Genomic DNA, 23,596 nt, shown 5'->3' on the forward strand with positions numbered 1-23,596 from the left:
TATCTCCCAGAACTCCTGTAAGAATCACACTGAGACCCTCTGGGGAGAAGGGGCTGGGAGGTCATGCTGAGAAGACACATAGACTAGGTATGGTGATACACACCTGGAACCCCAAGCACAGCAAGATGATCTGGAGTTTGAGGCTGAATCAGGGTGCAAGTGAGACCTTGTTCGAGAAGATAGAAAAAAATTATCACAATAAACCAAGCCCTCTATCTTCAAGTGTGTGGGGCTTTACTAGAAATTGTCAAACTACTGAGGGAATCCTTTCTCTAGTTTCTATACTGTAAGGTGAGTATATATCTACTTTGAAAGGTTGTGTCCTCTGGATAAGTGAGCCTTGAACAGAATCTCTGCACTGTTCAGTTAACAGTAGTCCTGGTTTAAAAATGGTGGCTATATGGCAATTAGCTAATAACAAGAGCTGTGTAACTAGAATTGGGATGTGTCCTTTTGTAGCTGTGTTAGCATATCAAGGCACAGTGTACACAGCTTCTTGGCACCCTGGTGATGTAATACCAAACAGAGGCACACCCCTTTTTGAGTACTTCTAGGTAACTATCAGATCAGCCTGTCAAAGCACTAAGTCACGTAGAAGCCGGGGGTTGTAGGAATGAATGGGATGCTAAAGCAGCTATGATTCCATGTGTCCACGTGGTAGATTCAGATTAGGCCTGTATGTACACAATGGACTGGGGGCCAGAGTCACAGGTCATAGTGGTATTCTGCATGGTGATGTGAACAGAACAAGCAGGAGAGAGATCACAGCAAAACATTTATCATTCCTCTTGCAGTCTATATCCGCACGAGATGAAAATCTCTCAAAAACCATGTTTCTGCCCCTGGCAGAGAGGATGGTAGAAAAAATGGTGAAAGAGGACAAGATAGAAGCTGAAGCTGAAGTGAGTATGCCCTTCCTCCATTTTCCCAATTGTGACAACAATGTTTATAGCTGGTGACCCTATCTGGGCCTTGGGTAAAAAAGACTTGCCTGACTCAGCGAGGGATCATGAAACCGAGGTATCTCTGGAAAGTGCTCTCTGTTAATTAAGATGTGTGTGGAAAGGAAAAGTCGTCGACACAGTTCTGTTAAATAATTGTAATGAGTACACAGATGCTTGCATTCCTGCTCACTTCTCAATGCTATAATTGTTTGTGTCTTCTACAAGGTTGAACTTTATTATATGATCCTGGAACGCTTGGGGAAGTACCAGGAAGCCCTGGATGTCATTAGAGGGAAATTAGGAGGTAATTTAAAAAGTTTCCTGCTTTGTTTTTAATTTGAAGATGAAACTTACTTGTGGTGAAAAAATTCCCATACAATCATAAAAGTCCTATGACTTTGCTATATACTAATGTGTTCTAAATATGGGGTTTTTTGTATTGTTTTTATTGAGCTGTACATTTTTGTCTGCACCCCTCCCTTCCTTTTCTCCTCCTCTTTCCCCTTCTACCCTATCCCGTGACCCCCACGCTCCCAATTTACTCAGAAGATCTTGTCCTTTTCTCCTTTCTTTGTAGATCTATGTATATCCCTCTTAAGGTTCTCTTTGTTGTTCTCTGGGGTTGTGAACTGTGTGGACTGTAAGCGGTTTGGTTTTGTTTTAAAGTTTTATATTTATTTAGTACTTTTACAGTGTTCTGCCTGCATGTATGCTTACAAGCCAGAAGGCGGATCCTTTATGGATGGTTGTGAGCCACTATGTGGTTGCTGGGAATTGAACTCAGGACCTCTAGAAGAGGAGCCAGTGCTCTTAACCTCTGAGCTATCTCTCCAGCCCTGTAGGCTCGTTTCTAAACTTGTGATTAAACTATTAACAGTATTTTCATCCCAAGTACTTAGGAGCCAGAGGCAGGCTTGGTCTACATAGTGAGTTCTAGGACTGCCAGGGCTGTGTAGAGAGACCAAACAATAACACTTTTTTTAAATGAATTCTTTGATAATTTCATACAAGGTAATTTTGATTGTATTCATTTCCCACCCTCTCCCAACTTTCCCTAGGGCTTCCCCACCTCATTTTCTCCCTACCACCACCTTCCTGCCCCAGTTTCTTCCGTTGAGCCTAGTTTGTGCTTCCCATAAACTCCTGGGTTTAACTTTTTTTTGTTTTGTTTTGTTTTTCAAGACAGGATTTTTCTGTGTAGCCCTGGTTATCCTGGGAATGGTGTCCTCTGTAGACCCAAACTCTCAGAGATCCTCCAGCTTCTGCCTCCCAAATGCTGGGACTAAAGGTGGGCACCACCATGCCCAGCTCAGGTTAAACAACCCCCCACTTTTATTTTATTTATTTATTTGTTTGTTTGTTTATGAATTCTCAAGACAGGGTTTTTCTGTGTAGCCCTGGTTGTCCTGGAACTCACTCTGTAGATCAGGCTGGTCTCAAACTCAGAGATCTACCATGTCTGTCTCCTAAGTGCTGAGATTAGAGGTGTATGACACCACTGCCTGGCCATTTTATTTTTATTTTATAGGTATGGGTGTTTTGCCTGACTGCATGTCTGCAGTAGCCATTTTTCAGAAGTGTGTCAGTTGAGTTTTCTAAGTCCGCATATGTTGTATTTTACATGTATCTGTCACAGCTCAGTGTGGGTCTTCAACGATTATCTAAATTTATTGTAGGAAATGTTTCTGTTTAGGAAAAGGATCTTTGTAAGATAGTAGAGTGTATTATTTTAAGAGTGAGTTTCTTTTCTTTTGTGTTTTTTGTTTTTGTTTTTTGAGACAAGTTTTCTTTCTGTAACTCTGTCCTAGAACTAGCTGTGTAGACTAGGCTGACCTCGAACTCACAGGTCTGCCTCTGCCTCCCGAGTGCTAGAAGTTTATTTTCTTGAGGGAGCCAACAAATATGACCCCCCTGCCCCATGATTGGATTTTATTCTGGTAGACATGAAACTAGCCAAACTTTTATACTTTTTGTTGTAGATAAGTTGACAAGTGAGATTCAGAGTCGGGAAAACAAATGCATGGCCATGTACAAGAAGCTGAGCAGGTGGCCAGAGTGCAACGCCCTTTCCCGACGCCTCCTGTTGAAAAAGTGAGTAGATGGCCACTGCTTGTGAGCTGAGAGCCTTGGAAGGTTTCCAGGCCCCCAAGACTGATGATGGTCTGTGTTGTGAGAGTTCTGGGTATGTTAGAAGTTTCCAATGAGCTTTATATTTTGAAAGTAAGTCCTAATGGGGCCTGGGAAGTGGTGGATGAGTTATGTCTTAAGAATTAGCGTGGAGTTACCGTATTACTTTTTGTTTGTTTTTGTTTTTTGAAACAAGGTTTCTCTGTGTAGCTCTGGCTGTCCTGGAACTAGCTTTGTAGACCAGGCTGCCTCTGCCTCCTGAGTGCTGTGATAATAGGCATGTGCCGCCACCACCTAGCAAGTTTCTGTGTCATATTTGACACTAGCCTTAAAGAGGCTTCCCTCTCCATGCCAGTTCCTAGTTAGGGAGAGCTCATTGGGTGATTGTATGTTGGGAAGTTAGTCTTTGAGTATCCAGAAAGCCCCAGGCTCTGACAGTCTCTGCAGTGCCATCTTGAGGGGTCCTGGTATATGTGGGCATGACTCAGAAAATTGGTTGAAGTCATAGTACCTAAGGAACCTTATCACAACTTGAGTTTAATCCTGTGTGCATCATTCATTCTGATTTTAGCTCAGATGACTGGCAGTTCTATCTGACTTATTTCGATTCTGTCTTTCGACTGATTGAAGAGGCCTGGACGCCTCCTGCTGAAGGGGAACAGTAAGTTGTCATCTTTTTTACTTTCTTAACAATTTTTTTAAAAATAAGGAGTGATATGTGACGTAATTGTAAGATGTTTCCAAGAATTTCATTTTATTTAACATTAATTTGCCTGCATGTATGTATATGTGTGTATGTGTGTGTGTATGTATGTATGTATGTTTGTATATATATTTACTGTGTTTCTACTTAGTGCGCAGGGGGGCAGAAGAGGGCATTGAATCTCTTGGAACAGGAGGGTACTGGGAATTGAACGCCTGGAAGAACAATAGTGTTCGTAACTGATGTACCATCTCTCTAGCCTTTAGGTTATACTTTAAGCGGTTTTGTTTGGGCAGCTTGCATTAAGTGACACTCTGGGAATTATTAGTCTGTGACCCCAAATGGTTGTCATCTTTGAGGTACAGGTTCACTTTCTGTGGACAGGTAGTTGACCCTAGGGCTTACATTGGTATGCAAGGCTTCTTAGCACTGAACTTTATTTCCAGGATAGTGACTTCTATTTTGCCTTAGCCTGAGTGCTGGGATTACAGGCCTATGTTCAGCATGTCTGGTCTACAGTGGTACTTTTGAGTGTGATGGAGCAAAAGGACTTTATTGTGCATCAGTTATGCTTTATCTTTCCACAAACCCATTCTTTTTAAACAGTCCTTTTGTTTTACTGTAATAAAGACATGTGCCCTGTAAGACTCATTTTAGTCCCCATATGGTATTTAGTCCCACTTAACCTGTCAATGTAAAAATAAATCCTCACAGCCCCTTGCCTCCCCACTGGCTTCTATCCTTTGTTAACACAGTGCTGTGTACTGAGAGTGGGATTAGATCAGACAAGCTGGTTGTTGTGGTGTCTTCCTCCCTAAATATGTGTAGGGTCTTTCATACATGGTAGATGTAAGTCTGTTTAACTTTTTTTGAGTGGCTCAAGAGTTATCTTTGAGAGATGTTTCTTGATCCATTAATGTCTCTGCTGTTGATTGCAGTTAGGTTATTAGCAGAAATATTTCTTCCCCCCTTTTATAGCTGATATGAAGAAAAATATTGAATCTTTAAAAAACGGTTTTTTGTTTGTTTGTTTGTTTTTTGTTTTGTTTTGCTTTGCATTTTTGAGACTGGGTTTCTCTTGAGTATCCCGGGCTGTCTTGGAACTCACTCGGTAGACCAGGTTGGCCTTGAACTCAGAGAACCACCTGCTTCCTCCGTGCTGACATTAAAAGTAGGGTCCACCACCTCCTGGCTAAAAACCAAATTTTGTAAAAGCTTCATTTAGCCAGGCATATTGGTCGACACCCTTAGTCTCAGTACTTGGGGCACTGAGAAGGCAGAAGCGGGTGGATCTCTGAGTCCAAGGCTGGCTTGGTCTGCAGAATGAGTTCTAGGACAGCCAGGGCAACATAGAGAAACCCTGTCTTGAAACAACAAACAGGAAATAGAAAACCAAAACAACAACAACAAAAGCTTTATTTGTGTGTGTACTTGTGTGCCACCCCAAAGGTCAGAGGACACCTTGTGGGAGTGAGTACGCTATTGTGTGGGTCCTCATTCATAGAGGCAATTTGACTGCTGAGCCGTCTTGCCACCTTTAAAGAGGTGAGGGTGAGGGGGCTGGAGAGATGGCTCAGAGGTTAAGAGCATTGCCTGCTCTTCCAAAGGTCCTGAGTTCAATACCCAGCAACCACATGGTGGCTCACAACCATCTGTAATGAGGTCTGGTGCCCTCTTCTGGCCTGCAGACATACACACAGACAGAATATTGTATACATAATAAATAAATAAATATTTAAAAAAATAAAAATAAAAAATTCACCAGGTGGAATCTGCACTTAGTTCTTTAAAAAAAAAAAAAGAGGTGAGGGTGATTTGCTAATCTACAGTATTCAGAAGTCAGAGTGAAGAAGAATTTTATAGCTTGTTACCTGGTAGATCAGGCTCATGGCTTTCTCATACCTGCTTGACCTCGTGTGGGTTGCACCCCTTCACTGCCTTGCTAGGGACTGGACTGCCCAGCCCTCTAATCATGTGAAGCAAGTGATTTCTCACTAATCCACACTGCTAAGCCATTTGCTTAGTCTCCTGCTATCTGCTAGAGGCATGGGTTGTAGCTGTGGCACCTACCACACTCTGTCACTGTTCTTTTATTGCTGTTTTTGTTGTTTATAGATAGCAAACTACGGTTTCTTAAGATCAGTCTCTCTTGGCTTCAACTTTGTGGAGCCTGTTGGAGGCAGTAATGGTGCCTTGTGTTTCCTTCAGCTCCTTAGAAGGGGAAGTACACTGCTCTGCAGAAGACGCTGTGAAGTTTATAGAGGATCGAATAATGGAGGCATCACAAAGTGCCCGGCATGTCCGAGGCCCACACCTTGCTAAGTTGGAGCTCATCAGGCGCCTGCGGAGCCAAGGTTGTAATGACGAGTACAAGCTGGGTAAGAATCATTGGACTTTGGGGAGCACTAGAGAAGATGAGGGATATGCTTCAGATCTTCCTCATTATCAGTGCGCTTATTATCTGAAAATAATTACTAAAAATGGCTTATTTACAAAAAAAATCCATCTTCCACACATATTCCGTTTGGCTTTATTTTATTTATTTTATATACCAACTATTGTCGCCCTTCCCTCCTCTTTTCCCATTCCCTCCCCCCATCGACTTAGCTTTTTTTTTTTTTTAAGATTTATTTATTTATTATGTATACAGTGTTCTGTCTGCATGTATGCCACCAGACCAGAAGAGGGCACCAGATCTCATTATAGATGGTTGTGAGCCACCATGTGGTTGCTGGGAATTGAACTCAGGACCTCTGGAAGAGCAGGCAGTACTCTTAACCTCTGAGCCATCTCTCCAGCCCCTCGACTTAGCTTTTTATATTAGTGTATTTGTTTAGTCCATCTGGTCTTTGCTGACCCAGCTTAAAGAGAAATTTCCAGTCTTGCCCTTCTCAATATTTCTCAGAGTATATGAGTATTCTTTCTGATTTGCGTTTTTTGTGAATGGATCTCATTCAGTAGCCCAAACTTACCTGGAACTCAGCCTCCCAGTGTGAGCCTACCTTTCATTTATTTATTTATTTATTTATTTTTGAATGTGGGAAGGGTGGCCTGGAGCTTGCTGTATAATTGAGAATAACCTTAAAGTGACCCTCCTGCCTCAGCCTCCCAAATGCTGGGATTACAGGTGTGCCCACCATACATAATTCTTGTTTTTTTGGGACCAAGTTTCTCTGTGTATACCTGGCTATCTTGGAATTCGCTGTATAGACCAGGCTGTCCTCAAACTCACAGAGATTCTTCTGCCTTTGCCTCCTGAATGCTGGGATTAAAGGTGTGTGCCACCACCGCCTAGCAACACCATACTTAACTCTTATTTCTTTTTTATCTTTTATTATGCTTTGTCTTTTATATTTTGAGACAGAGAGTGCTGGTCTTAAAGGTGTGTGCCACTGTGACTGGCTTCAGGCAAAGTTAATTTGAAGGAAACAGACCAGTCTGTGAGTAATGAGTAATGTAGTGTCCTCTCTTGAAGGTGACCCAGAAGAGTTAATGTTCCAGTATTTCAAGAAATTTGGGGATAAGCCATGTTGCTTCACAGACCTGAAGGTGTTTGTTGACCTCTTGCCTGCTACCCAATGCACACAAGTACGTGTCTCTCAGAGTTCTGTTAGTGTCCAGCGTATCTGTGCATGTATACTAGTACAGGAAAGGCAATATGGTAACTGCCTTGCAGCCACAGTGCTTGGTGAGGTCTAGAACCAGTGGAAAATCACACTTGGGCATCTCACCTGGCTCAGGTTTCTCACCTGTCAATAGGATCTTAATTTTTCTGCAAAGGATCACGTGGCCTAAGGTCTTCCTTCCTCTATCGTCAAACATTGGGATCAGGTGTGAGCCATTACACCTGACTGATCTCATCTAGAGGCTGAGCAGTCTCAAGTCAAGCTACTCTGGCACTTGTGTGGCATGTACATCTTGCTGACTTTACACATTGGAGAGCCATACATAGGATTTCCCTAGACCAGTGGTTTTCAACCTTCTAACACAGTGACCTTTTAATACAGTTCCTCATGTTGTGGTGACTCCCATACATAAAATTATTTCATTGCTACTTCATAACTGCAATTTTGCTACTGTTATGAATCGTCAGTATATATGTGATATGCGACCCCCAAAGGGGTTGAGAACCACTTCCCTAGACTGTTTCATACTCAGAAGTATTTGGTACATCTTCCAGAGCTGACCTTGGTCATAGGCAGTTGGAGTCCTTTATCTACTGGGGAGCAATGTGACTGAGGTAGGATAGGACACTATGTGCAGAGATAAAGGCATGAATAAACCCGTATCTGCCATCGACTGGCTTACTAGTAACCCTGTGGCAAAGCTAATGACAGGAAGTCTTATTTGCCAGGGCTGCTGCCACGTGGCCTACCACAAAGCCTTCTGTGCCCATGAGGAGTGAAGTGGACCGAGCACAGTGGAATGACTGTATCTTCACTCCACCAGGACTTAGTACTTTGACAGACTTAGGTGACTCATCTAGGACACACGTGTGGTACATGCCTTTAATCCCAGCTCCCTAGCTAATAAGGATCCATTAGTCTCAATTGAGTTCTGAAAGACTCTTCATTCTTGTCTAAGTGGAGCTGTTCTTGTGGTGTTTGCATGATCTAGGCGTGCAGCACCATACCTGTTCTGTGTGAGCTAGAAGTTAGACAATAGCCGTGGGGGGTGGGGGTAGAATTAGCTGGTACAGGAATTCTAGAGAACATCTCAGGTGTCCCAAACACATCTACATTGTGTGGCCTTTGTTCTTCCTCTCTGCAGTTTATTAATCAGCTTCTTGGAGTTGTTCCCTTGTCAACACCAACAGAGGACAAACTTGCCCTACCAGGTGACATCCGTGCCCTGCAGCAGCATCTGTGTGTCGTGCAGCTGACAAGGCTCCTTGGCTTGTACCACATCATGGATAAGAACCAGAAGCTGGGTGTGGTCAGAGAGTTGATGTTAAGGTACCAACATGGACTGGAGTTTGGTGAGTAGCCATTCAGATGTGTGTGTTTCCCGTGTCCTCTCCACCCCGCTGCCAGTTCTGCTAAGACCGAGAAGTCAGTATGTAAAGTACCTAGAGCACACTCCTCTAGTGCACATACTGGGCATTTTATTAAATGCTCCCCCAATCTGAGTAATTCTCAGAAACCTAGTTAGGCTAACAGGTGTTGTCTGCTCCTCCTGAGCAGCCGGACTATTCCATGGTTCTTATATAAGTTGTATGATTTGTGAGGATTTTTGTGTTTGGGAGCTGTGGCCTTATGTCTTCCTAACGCTGCAGGAAGCAGAGTAGTGTAGTGTGCATTGTAAGGTAATGTTCAGTGCAGAAGCAGGGACTCTGACTGGCTGGCTGTAAGCTACTTAGTAGAGGTGTCGCTTGAGCACCACTGTGCTTTAAGAAGCATTTGGTAGGAGGGTTGATATAGCATTAGTTAGGCTGAAGCTCTGGTTCTTTTCTTCACCTCAGACTTCTTAGATCTTTCCCTTTGCAAAGACTGGTATATGCACCTTCTCCCCTGGAATGTTCTGTTCCAGCTGAGTGTGACTTGTAAGCCATTTGGTTTGTGTTCTCACCTCCCTTCTTCTATACATCCATTTTTTTCTTGCCCCCCTTTTGTGGTGCCAGGGATTGAAGCCAGTTGCTCAAGCATGCTAGCTAAGCAAGTGTTTATGTTCATGCTACATCCCGTTTTTATGGCTTATATTTTTCTTCAGTACAGGCCCTATTTTTTTTTTTTTTTATTTGTTTTTGTGTTGTTTTTCGAGGCAGGGTTTCTCTGTCTAGCCCTAGCTGTCTTGGAACTTACTCTGTAGACCAGACCAGGTCAGCCTCAAACTCCAGAGATTGTCTGCCTCTACATCCTGAGCAGAATTAAAGACGTGCACCACCACTGCCCAGCTTACTCATCCTATTCTTACTTTTTTTTCTTTTCCTCTTTTTCTGCCTATCATTTTTCTTCCTTAAAAAGTAAACAAAAGTCTCCTGTTGCAGCACTTTATGAGTAATTATTAAAAATAGGTGTTTTTTTTAATCCTTTCCCTAGGGCGCTCTTGTTTGAAGACAGAGTTGCAGTTCTCTGATTATTACTGCCTCCTCGCTGTCCATGTGCTCACTGATATATGGAGAGAATCAGGTAAGGACACCGGTGTCACCTCCACGGGAGTTTGCTGGAGATGGAGGCCACACCGTGAAAACTCTTACCACTGAACCTTGGGCCCAACTCATCAGCTGTCTCATTGGTTTCTAAATTTATATGCATAATGAACGATCACTCTGATTTAAAACTAGAGTTAAGATATAACCACACTGATTTAAAGGCAGATGGGCAAACCCACAGAACACAAAACCCCTTTTTATTTACCAATGTTTAAAAAATGATTTTTCTGCCAAATGGTGGTGGCGGCAGCGGTGCATGCTTTTAATCCCAGCATTTGTGAGGCAGAGGCAAGTGAGTTTGAGGCCAACTTGGTCTACAAAGTCAGTTCTAGGACAGCCAGGGCTAAAGCCTGTCTCCAAAAACCACACACACAAAAGATCTCTCTCTCTCTCTCTCTCTCTCTCTCTCTCTCTCTCTCTCTCTCTCTCTCTCTCTCGTTTTTTTGAGACAGGGCCTGGAACTCAATATATAGACCAGACTGTCCCTAGAGCTGAGAGCCGCCTGCTTCTGCCTCTCATGTGCTAGGATTAAAGGTGTATTCCACCACATAAGCTTCTTTATTTTTTTAAATAAATTCCGTGTGTTTATGTGTGACATGTGGACACAAATGTTCCATGGGTCATGTGTCAGAAGACAACTTGCCAGAGTCTCTTTCTACCCTACAGGACCTAGGGATTGATCTCAGCTGCAGGCTTTGGCAGCAAGCACTTTTATTTGCTGAGCCATCTCTCTGGTCCTAATAGCAATTTTTTGTTTTGTTTTTTTACAGTATCAAATGTAATATTTATTTATTTATTATATATATAACATTCTGCCTCCATGTATGCCTGCATGCCAGAGGAGGGTGCCAGATCTCATTACAGATGGTTGTGAGCCGCCATGTGGTTGCTGGGAATTGAACTCAGGACCTCTAGAAGAGCAGTCAGTGCTCTTAACCACTGAGCCATCTCTCCATCCCCCTCTAATGTAATATTTTTAGTAGGATTGTGTATGGAATAAAAATGACATCTTGTAGGGTCTTGGGACAATGCTGCAGGGGTGGGGGCAGCTAGCAGATTCTTCAAAGTCCCTCTCTTCTCATAATCTAAGATTCTGTGAGGTTCCATGATTTCCCTCCCTAGCTTCTTGCACAACTGTATTTAATTACTGATATAACTATTTGTAATCAAGGGAATTCCCTGTTTTGATTGCAGGTCTGCATCTAAAATTTGTATGCATCCAAAATTATTCAAAGACTAGTCAAGGCAGGTGATTGATTTCGGCAGGTTCTCTAAAGACGAGTGGATAAATGATGTGTTTTGATTCTAGGTGAGGAGACTGCTGTGTGGCAGGCCCTGACTCTGCTAGAAGAAGGCTTAACCCATAGCCCATCCAATGCTCAGTTCAAATTGCTGCTTGTTCGAATCTACTGCATGCTGGGTGCATTTGAGCCAGTGGTGGATCTTTACTCCAGCCTTGATGCTAAGCATATCCAGCACGACACCATTGGGTTGGTAGTATATACTCTGAATACTATGCAGACAGCCTAGAAAGCTCACTTATAGGTGATAACAAAACAGCACTCTAGACACCAGTCACTACTGTGACCCTCTGCAAAGCACGAGGGACTTCTATCTCCAGGCATTACAGAGTTTACAGCTTCAATCATGCACACTATATTTTGAAGTTACTACTTCTCCCTGCTGTTGGCACTGACCCAAAGTATCCCTTTGAGTTTGAGTTTAGGCTATGCTATGCAATTACTAATGAGCATTTTCTGTACACATTTAGGAAGAGAACATCATGTTCTCTGACCAGCTTTATGTTTCTCTTATTGTCAGTTGTAAAGAAAGAATTCGGTTCATTTTCTTTTAATTTGATCCTGTGAACTAGATCATTCCACTGGCAGTGTTTTTTGTTTGATTTCTTTTATGCCCTGCTCTTTCTTGGCACTTAATATTTTGACAGTAGAAGGAGGTAACTGTGACATGTTTTTTTCTTTCCTTCCTACCTAGCTATCTTCTGACCCGATACGCTGCATCCTTGGGTCAGTACGCTGCTGCCTCCCAGTCCTGTAACTTCGCACTCAGGTTTTTCCACTCCAACCAGAAAGATGTAAGTGAAACCCATTGGTGTTGTAATTTACTGCTTATTGACATGGTTCAGAGTGCATTCCCTAGGGTCACAACATGCATATCACATGACACCTTGCTCTGTTGCTGGCAGGTGCCCTTAAGCTGAGTTTAATCATCCTAGATCATATGTATAGCTATTTGCATTTGTTCAGTGTGCATGCATATAATTGAATCCTTGGAAGTTTACATTTCTAACTGGGCATTAACAGACTAAGAAGTCTTTTGTCTGCCTGCTTTGTTTCAAATGCTATTCAGAGACTTTTTAAGATTAGAAGCAAGAGATACCAACCAACAGCCACCCCTACTACATTTAAGGACCAGTGAGTTAGAGCTGCCCTGGAGGTGAGGGTGGACTACATGCACTCACCCTGCTGCTCACTTGCGCTCATTGGGTTAAAGAAGGTCTCAGGGCATCCAGGTGCTCTCAGTTGATGGTTTGCAAAACTGTCCGGGAGCTTGTATTCAGAGAAGGTGTGTTGTTAGAGTGGCCCCTGCTGCTGTCCTTCCTGTGTGGTGGCTAAGCCTTACTTCCTGGAGTTTGGCCATGCCAGCCTCAGCCTGTAGCTTTCCATTTTTCTGGTCTCTTGATATTGAGATTTTTGAGGAAGTCACCATCTGAGATTTATCTTGGCAATACTCTTGAGTCCTTTGCTTTAAAGTCACTCCTGTCTTTCACTTGTTTCTTGAGAGGTGTTTTGGAGACTAGAGAAGCAGGGTAAAGGCGCTTCTGAGTAATGTGTGCTTTGAGTTGTAGGTGTGCTGTAGCAGAGGGCAACTCCAATCCCGGAGAAGGCTAACCCCTCTGTCTCAGCCCTCACCATCAACGGAAGGGATTGGTATCTGTGCAGACTTTCTTCCTGATGAGAGAAAAGAGGGTATCTGTATCTAAGCCTGTTGCTTCCAAGGTGCCAGCTTGGCATAGAAGCAGAAACCTTGTCTCAGACACTGGGTTAAATGCCCGCTGTAACTATCAGTTGAGTGAATCTGTGATTACCCGCCTCTTTTTTTGGAGGAATTTACAGTTTTTGAAAACTGTTTCCTCACGTCTCATTATTTTATCTCTTCTTTCTATATTTATAAGGAAGAGGTTAAAGACATTTCATTTACTGAAGACTTAAAATTTGAGACAGGGCCTTGCAGTGTAAGTGAGGCTGGCTCTAAACTCCTCTCTATCTTCTTGCCTGTTCTCAGAGGGGTCAGTGTTTTGCTAATAGTTGATTATGAATCATTGAATAGCTGATTTATGCAGCTAAATGTGCATGATATTGAGTCTGATAAATTGTTAGCATCTTATTGATCAGGGATTAACAGTCCCCTCCTTGAGTTTATACCAGTGCCACTTTTAACCATTCTAAAGAAACCCATCTATAATGACCCGAGGCAGAGGTGCCTGTGTCCCCAGTAAGGAAATGGAACCCTGCACCTGTTATCTCTCTGCAAAACCCTAACGCCATGTTTTGCAGCTTTCATTCTTTGGTTTTGGGAATGTCCCAAGTGCTTTTTCTCTTAGGCGGCTAAGGTATTTCATTTCTAATTAGTTCTTTAACTTAGCACTTCTTCAATAGCAAACCCACTGTTGTACAGGGGCTTTGTGCTGTGGAATGAAAATTATCTTTGGATGTCTGTCTGTTGTCATCTTATTTGGGAATCAGTGTTAGGTTTCCTCATTGTCAAAAGTCACTTAAATGTTCATGGTTTTAAAAGTTTTCTTCTTGGTGACAGAGACATGGCACAGTGGTGAAGAACTTGCTGGACTTGCAGTGGGCCTGAGTCTACATCAGGCAGATCGCGACCATTTGTAACTCTAGGTCCAGGGGATCTGCTCAAACACATATCACAGAAATAAAAATAATCAAAATCTTTTTAAAGTTCTTTTTGAAGTCTCTGATTTAGGTATTTATAAAGGTCATTTTTAAAGGTCTGGTATCCATGTATTTTACTAATTATCACAGCAACTCGGGTTCATTTCAGGGGTCCTTTCGGCATCTAATTAGCCTCATTGGTGCACAAATGAATGGGAGTAGGTATGGATGCACACTTCGGTCAGTAGTCTTTGGTGTGCCTGTGGCTTCTGGTTTGAGTGCATTCCACGAGGCACAGGCCTCATCAGTGATGCTCTCAACCTCCTGGTGCTACTCCCTGGGCCTTGGCTAGCTCTGCAGAGTCACTTTACTGTGGCGTTTAAGGACTATCTCAGGCAGATGGACAGACTGCAGCTGTTCCTGGCTTGTTATACATACTGTACTTATCTTCTGGTTGCCCCTTGTTTCTCTCTTTGAAAAGCTGTTGTCTTTTTTTCACAAGTAAAGTTCCATGGGCCACTTAAGACACTGAGGCTCCCACTGAGGGAAGGCTGGGTCTCATGTTGGAACTACATTCTGTCTAGAACCACCCCAAGTCCTATTTCTATCCTGAGTAGTTGGAAGTGTTGTCAAGCTGTAGGTTCCCATTTCAAGGGTCAGCAGCCAACTCTGCTGTGTCTTCTAAGTTGGGGACTGTAGGAGAGAAGAATGTGATAAGTGTGGGCCTCTTGATGGGGCATACTGTTGTCCTCAGTCAAGCTGGCAGGTAGTCCTAAACCCACAGGATCACACGTAATCTTTTTAATTTTCTTGTGTCCGTCCGTCTTTAATCTCTCCAGATACTGCAGGCAAACAGCTGGCCGAGGTGTCCCCTGGGGGTTTAAAAGCCGCATCGAAAGCAGTTGAATTAGCGCCCGTGGTGCAACCCCACGGCCTGAAATGAACCCTGCGAGGCTGTGTATCAGAGGGTATGTTGTTGACTATTGGCCTATTTTCCTACCGGGCAAATTACTCAGGCATAGTGGAAATGGGGGCCGAGCAAACAAACTAAGGCTAGGCAAAAGACTGGCTTTCCAGAAAGTGTCTTGGGGCAGACATCAGCATTGAGCTAAACACTTCCTTGGCCCACAGGGCTGATCTCTTTTCTGATCCTGGTGGCTTCGACCCACTTTGTGAAATGTTCTTCCTGAGATTTGCTTCTGTTGCACCAGTACTTAATGAAGAGTTCTTTGTCTTGCCTCTGTTCTGCAGCATTTCATCTGATGATTTTAATCTGTAACTAAAATACACGTATGAGCGCTTCCTTCCCTCAGTTGTGTACGGTGATTTCTAGCAGTTTTGTGTGCTCAGGAAACTTGGTTCTTGACATCTTCCTCAGAGTAGATGGCATTCCTGTTGATGGGTCTCGTTGTTTGGTGTCTTCTGTCCTTCTGAGAAGCTTATCTGCCTTGTGTCTGGTACCATATTGAGAAAGAACCACCCAAGGAGCAGTCTCTTTCTGAAGGAGAGGGTTTCATTTGGGGCCCATGGGGTATGCCTGTATAGTTATGGCATCTTTGAATGCTTTCTACAGAGCATAGTTTGTGTTAGGATTGTAGGATACATAAGCTCCATTCCAGAATGGCATTTGCCAAATTTTTGGCTGTTGTGATAGAACACCCTCCAAGTCCTGCTGTCATGAATGACACGAGTGCTAAGACTTGGCTGGAGATGGCTGTAGCCGCCTCAGGCTAGCAGTGTAGTGGAGGAGACATTTGACTCATCTGCAGAAGTTATTCATTCATGGCTGGGACTGTGCTGTGTGGCCAGACCTTCTGAGCCTGGACCAGAGCCTTTGTTGTAGTTTGACTATTTAGTTGGCTGGCAAGCTTTGCTTACATTGCCTGACCTGTGGAGTATTTATACCAAGGTGGTGTCTTTCCTTCTCAGACCTCAGAATACATTATTCAAGCTTATAAATACGGTGCATTTGAGAAGATTCCAGAGTTTATCGCGTTTAGGAACAGGCTGAATAATTCTCTCCACTTTGCACAAGTGCGCACTGAACGGATGCTCTTAGACCTTCTTCTTGAAGCAAACATGTAAGTATGTGATGAGAGGCCAAGTGGGACCAAGGGGCCAGATCTTAGTTGTCAGTAGCTGAGTTAAGGGTAAATGGAGGATGAGAAGAGAACAAGCTGCAAATGGAGACACAGAGCCTTGACCCTGTCATGGAGAATGCTGGAGGGCTGAGACTATCTCAGATCCAGTAGAGCAGCCCCCTCTTCCTCTCTATAGTGCTTTCGAGGCCCCTTCTCTAGATAGGCTTCAGGAACAGGGCAGGTGCTTGTCCACTGTATTCTGCTGCCAACTCCAAAAAGCTTTTGCTTGCTGTCATAACTTGTCTCAGTTCTATTTGACCTTATATATGACCTTGTTTTCTAATGTAAAACCTTTCTCTCTTTCCAGTAAAAGAAAGTCCTAGCTAATGTTGTCATAATTAAATTGTTATAGAAATAAGACCTTAGGGCTGGGGAGATAGATAGTTCTGGAGTTCTGATCCCCAACACCCAAGTAAAAAGTCTAGCATGGCCGTGCATGCCTGTAATCCCAGCCAGGAGGCCCAGTGCTGGCAGAAGGATCCTTGAGATTCACTGGCCAGCCAGGCAATCAGTGAAGTTCAGGTTTGGTGAGATATCTATCTTCCAAAACAAAATAGAGACAAACAGAGCAGGACATCTGATGTAAACCTCTGACCTCCCAGGCATACACAGTCATGCAGTCTTCTTGCATGTGCAACATATAACACATGCATGCACATACGCACAGGTACAGTCAAAGCAAACTTTCTGTATTACAGATCAACTAGCTTGGCAGAAAGTATCAAATCGATGAACCTGAGGCCAGAGGAAGATGATGTTCCATGGGAAGATTTGCGAGACAACAGAGACTTGGATGTTTTCTTTAGTTGGGATCCAAAGGACAGGTATGAGGAGCTCAGCTCTGAAGAGTCAGTGTGCATCTAAAACTTTTTAAAAATTTCTTTTACACAAATATACATGTTTATTGTTGGAACATGTTCATTGTAGAGCACAAGTGTACAGCACATCCCACCCCAGTGCTGGGCCTGCTAAGTTCAGGTCTGTCCATGACATGTATGACTTCCAGGTGATTCAAGGTACAGGATGCAGTTCCCTAGTCATCTGAGAGGAAGGTAGAAAATATTTTTATGTGATACTGGCTTTTCCTAGCACTTTATAGAGGCTTGTAATCTCCCTTAGGTTCTAAAGGGTTATGGCACATTGACAGGGGTGTGTCTGTGCGCACATGCACACGTGCATGTGTTTGTGCATGTATGTGGTATTTGTATACAGAATTACTCATTTCTTTTTAACAGTACAAAAGGTTGTAATCATATCAGTGTTTATTAGCCAGGTGTGGTTGTTTACACCTGGAGGCAGAGGTAGGCAGAACTCTGAGGTCAATCAGTTTTAGGACAGTCAGGGCTACACAGTATGATTTATTTTTATTATTTATTTATTTATTTGTTTGTTTGTTTTTCGAGACAGGGTTTCCCTGTAGTTTCTAGAGCCTGTCCTGGAACTAGCTCTTGTAGACCAGGCTGGCCTCCTGCCTCTGCCTCCCGAGTGCTGGGATTAAAGGCGTGCGCCACCACCACCTGGCCACAGTATGATTTTGTTTCAGGAAAAAAATAATTTAAAAATACTTAATTGGTGTTCTGTTCTAAGCCACATGCAAACATGAATAGCCCTGGCAAGTCAAAAAACTGAAGGAAAAGTCATGTGCTGCCCTCTGCCCACTCAGCAACATGTAGTTGAGCCAGCCCTCTGCTCTGCCTATTTCCCATGTACGTTTTAGAGCTGACAGCTTACTCTGGACTTGTGGCTACTGAGGTGAAGGTGAAGATGCAGACTTCTGGTGTGTACTTGGGCACTCGAGTTTCTCACTGGCAATAGTGAGTGGAAAAAGGGAGAACCCCAGACAGAGAAGGATTAGTGAATGTACCATAGTGTCTATTTACTGTCACCTTTGCTGTCCCCTAACTTAATTCTGCCAGGCTTCATGTCCTGTTACCTCTCTCAGATGGCTTCTCAGTATCTCTCTGGTTATATCCCTGTGAAGAGGTCAAATGAACGTCCTGTGTTTTGGTGTGCCAAAAATTGTTGGTAGTCCAGAGCAGTGGGGTGAGAACTGTGCTCCCTTTGTGACTAATTGTGGCCTGGACAGTAAACTCTCTGGGTCCAGTTTATCTGCTGAATAACCATCAGTTTGGTTTAAAATCTTCCTGAGAGCCTGGCTTGCTGGTGTACACCTATGATTCCAGCTCTTAAGAGGTAGGTGAATCAGGAGTTCAAGGTCATCCCCAGCTACACAGCATGTTCTAGGCCTGTGCTACATGAAGCCCTATATCAGTGAGATAGTCACAAGACCATCCTGTGATTCTTTGAAAAGCAACTTCTCAGCCAGCAGAAGAGTTACATTTGCCATACTCTTGAGCGTACTTCAGATTGTTAGCCTTTATGTCCTGTCTTTAGAGGGGCTAGGGGGCCAGCAAGATAGCTCGGTGGTTAAAGTGACTTGCCATCAACCTGAGTTCAATTCTTGGGACCTTCCTGGTGGAAGAAGAAAACCATTTTCTGGCCTCCATGTGCATGCATAAAGTATGTAAAGAGGAAGGGTAAATAGTGACAGAAGCCACAGGCAGTGCTCTCAATTCCACAAACACAATGTGCCTACCACATTGGGCCCTGGAATTGGAGCTGGGGCATAAGATAAGCAAGGCAGCTCAAAGGGTGACAGTCCAAGAAGACATAATATAAAGGGTGGTTGTAGTAGTACAGGGAACACACTGCCCTCTCCAGTATAGGCATGGAAAATAAAAGTTTTTTTTTTTTTTTTTTTTTTTAAAGGAATATAAGGAGTTGTGCCCACAAAAGTTCTGAAGAGGTTGGAATGGGATTCACTAGACGATAGTAAGGCATAGATCCTGATGTGGTGGCATACTGTTGGATCCTAGCACTTGAGAGGCAGGGATGTAGAAGGATCAGAAGTGCAAGGTTATCTTTGACTATATATCAAGTTTGGCTGTAAGAGACCCTAACTCAAAAAAATTAAATATTAAGTACACATTTCTTCATTTTTAGTGACCTCCTTTATAAAGAGTTCATAGTGAGCAAAATCAGTAACTAGGAACTACTTAGGTGAGGCTTACTACAGCTAGGACTTTTTTTCTAGGGATGAACATCTGTGGTCAGTATGGCTGTGTGGGAACATGGTTATTGTCTTTTTTTAATTGACATGTAAAATTTATACGGAATTGGTAATCTATTTCATTACTTAAAATGCAGCATATTGCCGGGCGGTGGTGGTGCACGCCTTTAATCCCAGCACTCGGGAGGCAGAGGCAGGCGGATCTCTGAGTTCGAGGCCAGCCTGGTCTACAAGAGCTAGTTCCAGGACAGGCTCTAGAAACTACAGGGAAACCCTGTCTCGAAAAACCAAAAAAAAAAAAAAAAAAAAATGCAGCATATTTACTTTAGGGTCTGCAGTAGGAAGCTAGTGCATAGGCATGTAAGCCCTGTGTGAGAGGGCTTTGAATACTGATTTGTAGGTTGCCACGACTCACCGAGTAAACTGGCAGAAAGACTGTGTAGTTGCTATACTGCAGCACTAGGGTTCATCCCAGCAAAAGCTACATGGTAGGATAGGCCCAACCTGGGACACTGATTCTCCTCCCTCCACTGAGGGGGTGGGGGAGCATCATCTAGGACAGAAACGGTGCCATCACATAGTTTGTGCTGTTTCTGCTTAGGGCAGCTGGATGCTCAGTGTCAAAGGTTTTTAGCAGCTGGCTACATCATACACTGTTCAACATGCTCCAAGGTTCCAGGCTTCCAGCAGAAAAGATGTTCACCATACACAAGTGGTGTGTTCTTATAGTCTGGCCACTGGAGCTACTCTTGTTAAGTGATGATTGGAGTACAAGCTGTCAGGCATCAGCTGGATGCTATTCTTGCAAATAGGTCCTCTGCCATTAAATAAATACAGTACAAAAGTAGTACAAATCAGTTGGGTTGGCCGTCTATGCTTTTAATCCCAGCACATAGGAAGACAGACAGGTGTATTTTTATAGCGAGACCCTGCCTCTCATATATATATATATATATGTATATATATATATACACATATATATATATATATTTAAAATATGCACCAAATACATGTATAATATATATGTTTGCATATGTGTAATTTTTTGGTGCTATTTGGAATGCAACTTGCAAATGGTAACGATGTTCTATGCCAACAAATTGAGCCCCAGTACAGTTTATATGCTTATATAGTATAGAGAAGCCTGAAGGGGTTTGTGTGAGTTTGTAAACTCTTGAGTGTTTGGGTAGCTGGGTTCTTTATTACCAACTTATTTTTCTGGCATTTCAGCTTTTTTGTGTCACTAGTGTTTTAATCAGAACAGATACTCCGAGTGGAGAGATGGCCTGTTGGTAAGGTTGCCGTGGCCAGCTTACCTGGTGGAGCAGGCAGCAATAAGATGTTTGGCCTGAGGCAGAAACTATACTGAGGTTTCTTGATGGGTGAAAGCAAATGCTCAAAAGTTTTGAAGGCAACAGGCTGAGTAAAATGGATGGTCTGGGGATGTTTTTGTTTAAGGAATGTTTCTGAAGAGCATAAGAAACTCTCCTTGGAGGAGGAGACCATGTGGTTAAGAATTCGCACCTTAACGTTGAGACTGATCAGTGGACTTCCAAATCTTCCCCACCCTGTGGAGCCAAAGAACTCAGAGAAGACCTCGGAGAACGGTGTATCCTCCCGGATTGACATTCTTCGTTTGCTCCTCCAACAGCTAGAAGTGGCCGTGGAGACGGGGAAGCAGTTTATTGAGAAGGAAATTCAGGTATCAACAAGTATTTGCTGTCAGAGGCTCAATAATTATTTTGGCAACTGTCTTTTTTTTTTCTTAAATATTTATTTATTATGTATACAATATTCTGTCTGTGTGTCTGCAGGCCAGAATAGGGCACTAGAACTCATTACAGATGGTTGTGAGCCACCATGTGGTTGCTGGGAATTGAACTCAGGACCTTTGGAAGAACAGGCAGTGCTCTTAACCACTGAGTCATCTCTCCAGCCCCATGGCAACTGTCTTTTAGTGCATAATGAAGAACACATTTTGTTCTAATTTGTGGCACTGTGAGAAAGAAGAATTTGATGGTCTTGAGCCATTTCAGGATTTTGCTCTGTCTAGACTCATCAGTCAGGAAAAGCAAAATAACATTTTGAAGTTTTTTTGTTTTTCTTTTTTTGAGATGGGGTTTTGGTGTATAGTTCCAGGTGGCCTTTAATTTCAAGTCTTCCTGCCTCAGTGTTGGGACTACAGGCACACACCACCGTGCTCCACTAATACACATGGCCCTTTTGCTGTTAATTGTGGGAGTTGGTTACTAGTTTTCTTATTAGTGAATTTTTATTACGTTTTATCCAAACAAGTTCTGTTTTCACACTTTTTGTGAATTAAGGGTATAATTTTCCCTCTTTTTCCAGTATCCTTTCCTTGGGCCTGTCCCCACCAGGATGGGCAGGTTCTTCAGTTCTGGCTGCTGTCAGTGCCTCGTCCGCTCCTTTCATCTTGTCAATGATGTCTATGAGCTTGATACCAGTGGTTTAGGTAAGTGTGCACAGGCATGTGTTTATTAGACCTTTATCATTAAAAATTATAATAAGTGAATAAATATTGAAATGTTACTGAGATTCTAAATTTATGGAGGATCAAAAATAACCATAGGCTGAGTCCCACCCTTAGGCTTCCTTCAGAGCTGATAGATCTTCAGTGTTTGGGACACAACTGACCAGTCCTACTAGAGAGCCTGAGATAGTTCTTAGAGGAACAATCATTGACCCTCTTCCCTTCACTGTTCTGCCAGCCCCTTGGCCATGTCTGTCTTACATGCATGTTGTTTTCAGGAGGAAAAGGCCCTTACCATGACTTGGTTGTTGATACTGAGTTTGCTATTGCTTTTTAGAATTCTTATTACTTTAATTTTTTTATTTTATTATATTATGCATATGGGTGTTTTGCTTGTGTGCATTTCTATGCATCATATGTGTGTCTCGTGCCCTCAGACACCAGAAGTGTGTGTTGGGGGAGGAGGGGCTTGTCAGATTTCCTGAAACTGAAGTAACAGTTGTGAGTCACTAAGTGCATGCTGGGGATTGAACCTGGCTCTGCAAGAGCAGCCAGTACTCTTGACTACTGAATCATCTTTTCAGCCCCAGCTTTTAATTATGTGTGTTGGGGTATGTACATTATGGCAGGTGCCTGTAGAAACCAGAGTTATCAGTTTCTCTGGAGTTGGAGTTACAGCTGTTGGGAGCCTCCTGAAATGAGTGCCAGGAACTGAACTCAGGTTCTCTGTAAGAGATTGTGTGGACTACTCTCAGCCCTAAGCCCTCTCTCCAGACCAGCTATTGCAGTTTTCTTTGTTTATTGTGTGTGAGTGTGCATATATGGCTGTTCTGCAGCGTTCACTGAGAGGTCACAGGACAACTCCTATGAGTCCATTTTCTCCTACCATGTGGGTCTCAGGAGTCAGATTCAGGTCCTGAAGCTTGATAACAAATACCTTTTCCAGCCCACTGGTGTTTTCAGCATGGCTTGTTGGCTGGCCTTGAACTCAGTTCTGCTGCCTCAGTGTCTTGGGTGCTGAGATCACAGCTATGTGCAGTCATGCCCAATCTGCTTCTTTATCTTTCTACAAAAACGAATGTTGATTGTTGTTTGTTTTTCAATTTTAGAGGGTACACTGGATATACAGGAACGAATAGAAAATAGTCTTGCAGCTTTACTAGAACTATTGAAAGGTAAGTTCTGACTGCAGATTCCTGAATTGGTCCTGCATGTCTGAAAGTAGCTCAGTGTTTAAAAATAATATAAACACATGGAAAGATTTGGAAATAATAAGCTTTTTTTTAAAATTTTTTTTTTGAGTTGAGGTTTCTCTGTGTAGCCCTGGCTGTCCTGGAACTCACTCTGAGACCAGACTGAACTCAAAGATTCACCTGCCTCTGCTGGGATTAAAGGCATGCACCACCACTGCCTGACATATTTTTGGAATCTTTTTTGTTTTGTTTTGTTTTGTTTTTTCAAGACAGAGTTTCTCTGTTTAACAGTTCTAGCTGTCCTGGAACTAGCTCTTGTAGATCAGGCTGGCCTCGAACTCACGGAGATCCGCCTGCCTCTGCCTCCCAAGTGCTGGGATTAAAGGCTTGTGCTACCACTGCCCGGCTCATATTTTTGGAACCTTAAAAACTAAATTTTCACTATTTAAAACTAAGAGTTGTTTGTTTTTAAGTGTTTGAGATGGTCATCACGTATATTCCAGTCTTGTCTCACACTCACTGTGCAGTTCAGGATGGTTTTGGCTTTGTGATCCTCTTGCGTTTTCCCTTTGTGAGTGCTGGGATTACAGGCATGCAACAGTACCATGCCTTAAAGTTAAATTTACAGCAGAAGTACTTGAAAACTGTTAGAAGTTGGGTTGCAAGTGCATATGGTCTTTCCTAGACCCGGTTGACCAGACTATTGATGATAAAGATTTAAGGGTGACTTATGTGTGTTAATGGTGTCTGGGTGTGTGGGGGTTAAAAGTTGAGTATCCATCTTAACATGCTCTACCTTGCTCTCTGAGGCAAGGCCACTTACTTGAGCTTACAAATTTGGCTAGACTAGCTGCCAGTG

The 23,596-nt window shown here is 43.0% G+C and overlaps 1 protein-coding gene across 1 annotated transcript in view; it reads left to right on the forward strand.

Moving 5' to 3' along the window:
* Positions 1-23,596, forward strand: part of Naa25 (N-alpha-acetyltransferase 25, NatB auxiliary subunit) — a 51,055-nt gene that overhangs the window by 19,080 nt on the left and 8,379 nt on the right. Inside the window, exons 6-20 of the mRNA XM_038344823.1 lie at positions 795-902; positions 1,170-1,248; positions 2,924-3,035; positions 3,643-3,732; positions 5,983-6,152; positions 7,250-7,362; positions 8,545-8,752; positions 9,813-9,902; positions 11,235-11,415; positions 11,921-12,020; positions 15,772-15,923; positions 16,682-16,807; positions 20,512-20,755; positions 21,403-21,526; positions 22,654-22,719. Coding sequence (XP_038200751.1) covers positions 795-902; positions 1,170-1,248; positions 2,924-3,035; positions 3,643-3,732; positions 5,983-6,152; positions 7,250-7,362; positions 8,545-8,752; positions 9,813-9,902; positions 11,235-11,415; positions 11,921-12,020; positions 15,772-15,923; positions 16,682-16,807; positions 20,512-20,755; positions 21,403-21,526; positions 22,654-22,719 — 1,963 coding nt within the window. The remainder of the gene's footprint in view (positions 1-794; positions 903-1,169; positions 1,249-2,923; positions 3,036-3,642; positions 3,733-5,982; positions 6,153-7,249; positions 7,363-8,544; positions 8,753-9,812; positions 9,903-11,234; positions 11,416-11,920; positions 12,021-15,771; positions 15,924-16,681; positions 16,808-20,511; positions 20,756-21,402; positions 21,527-22,653; positions 22,720-23,596) is intronic.

This window comes from Arvicola amphibius, chromosome 10 (assembly GCF_903992535.2).
Source record: "Arvicola amphibius chromosome 10, mArvAmp1.2, whole genome shotgun sequence".
Classification (NCBI taxonomy): domain Eukaryota; kingdom Metazoa; phylum Chordata; class Mammalia; order Rodentia; family Cricetidae; genus Arvicola; species Arvicola amphibius.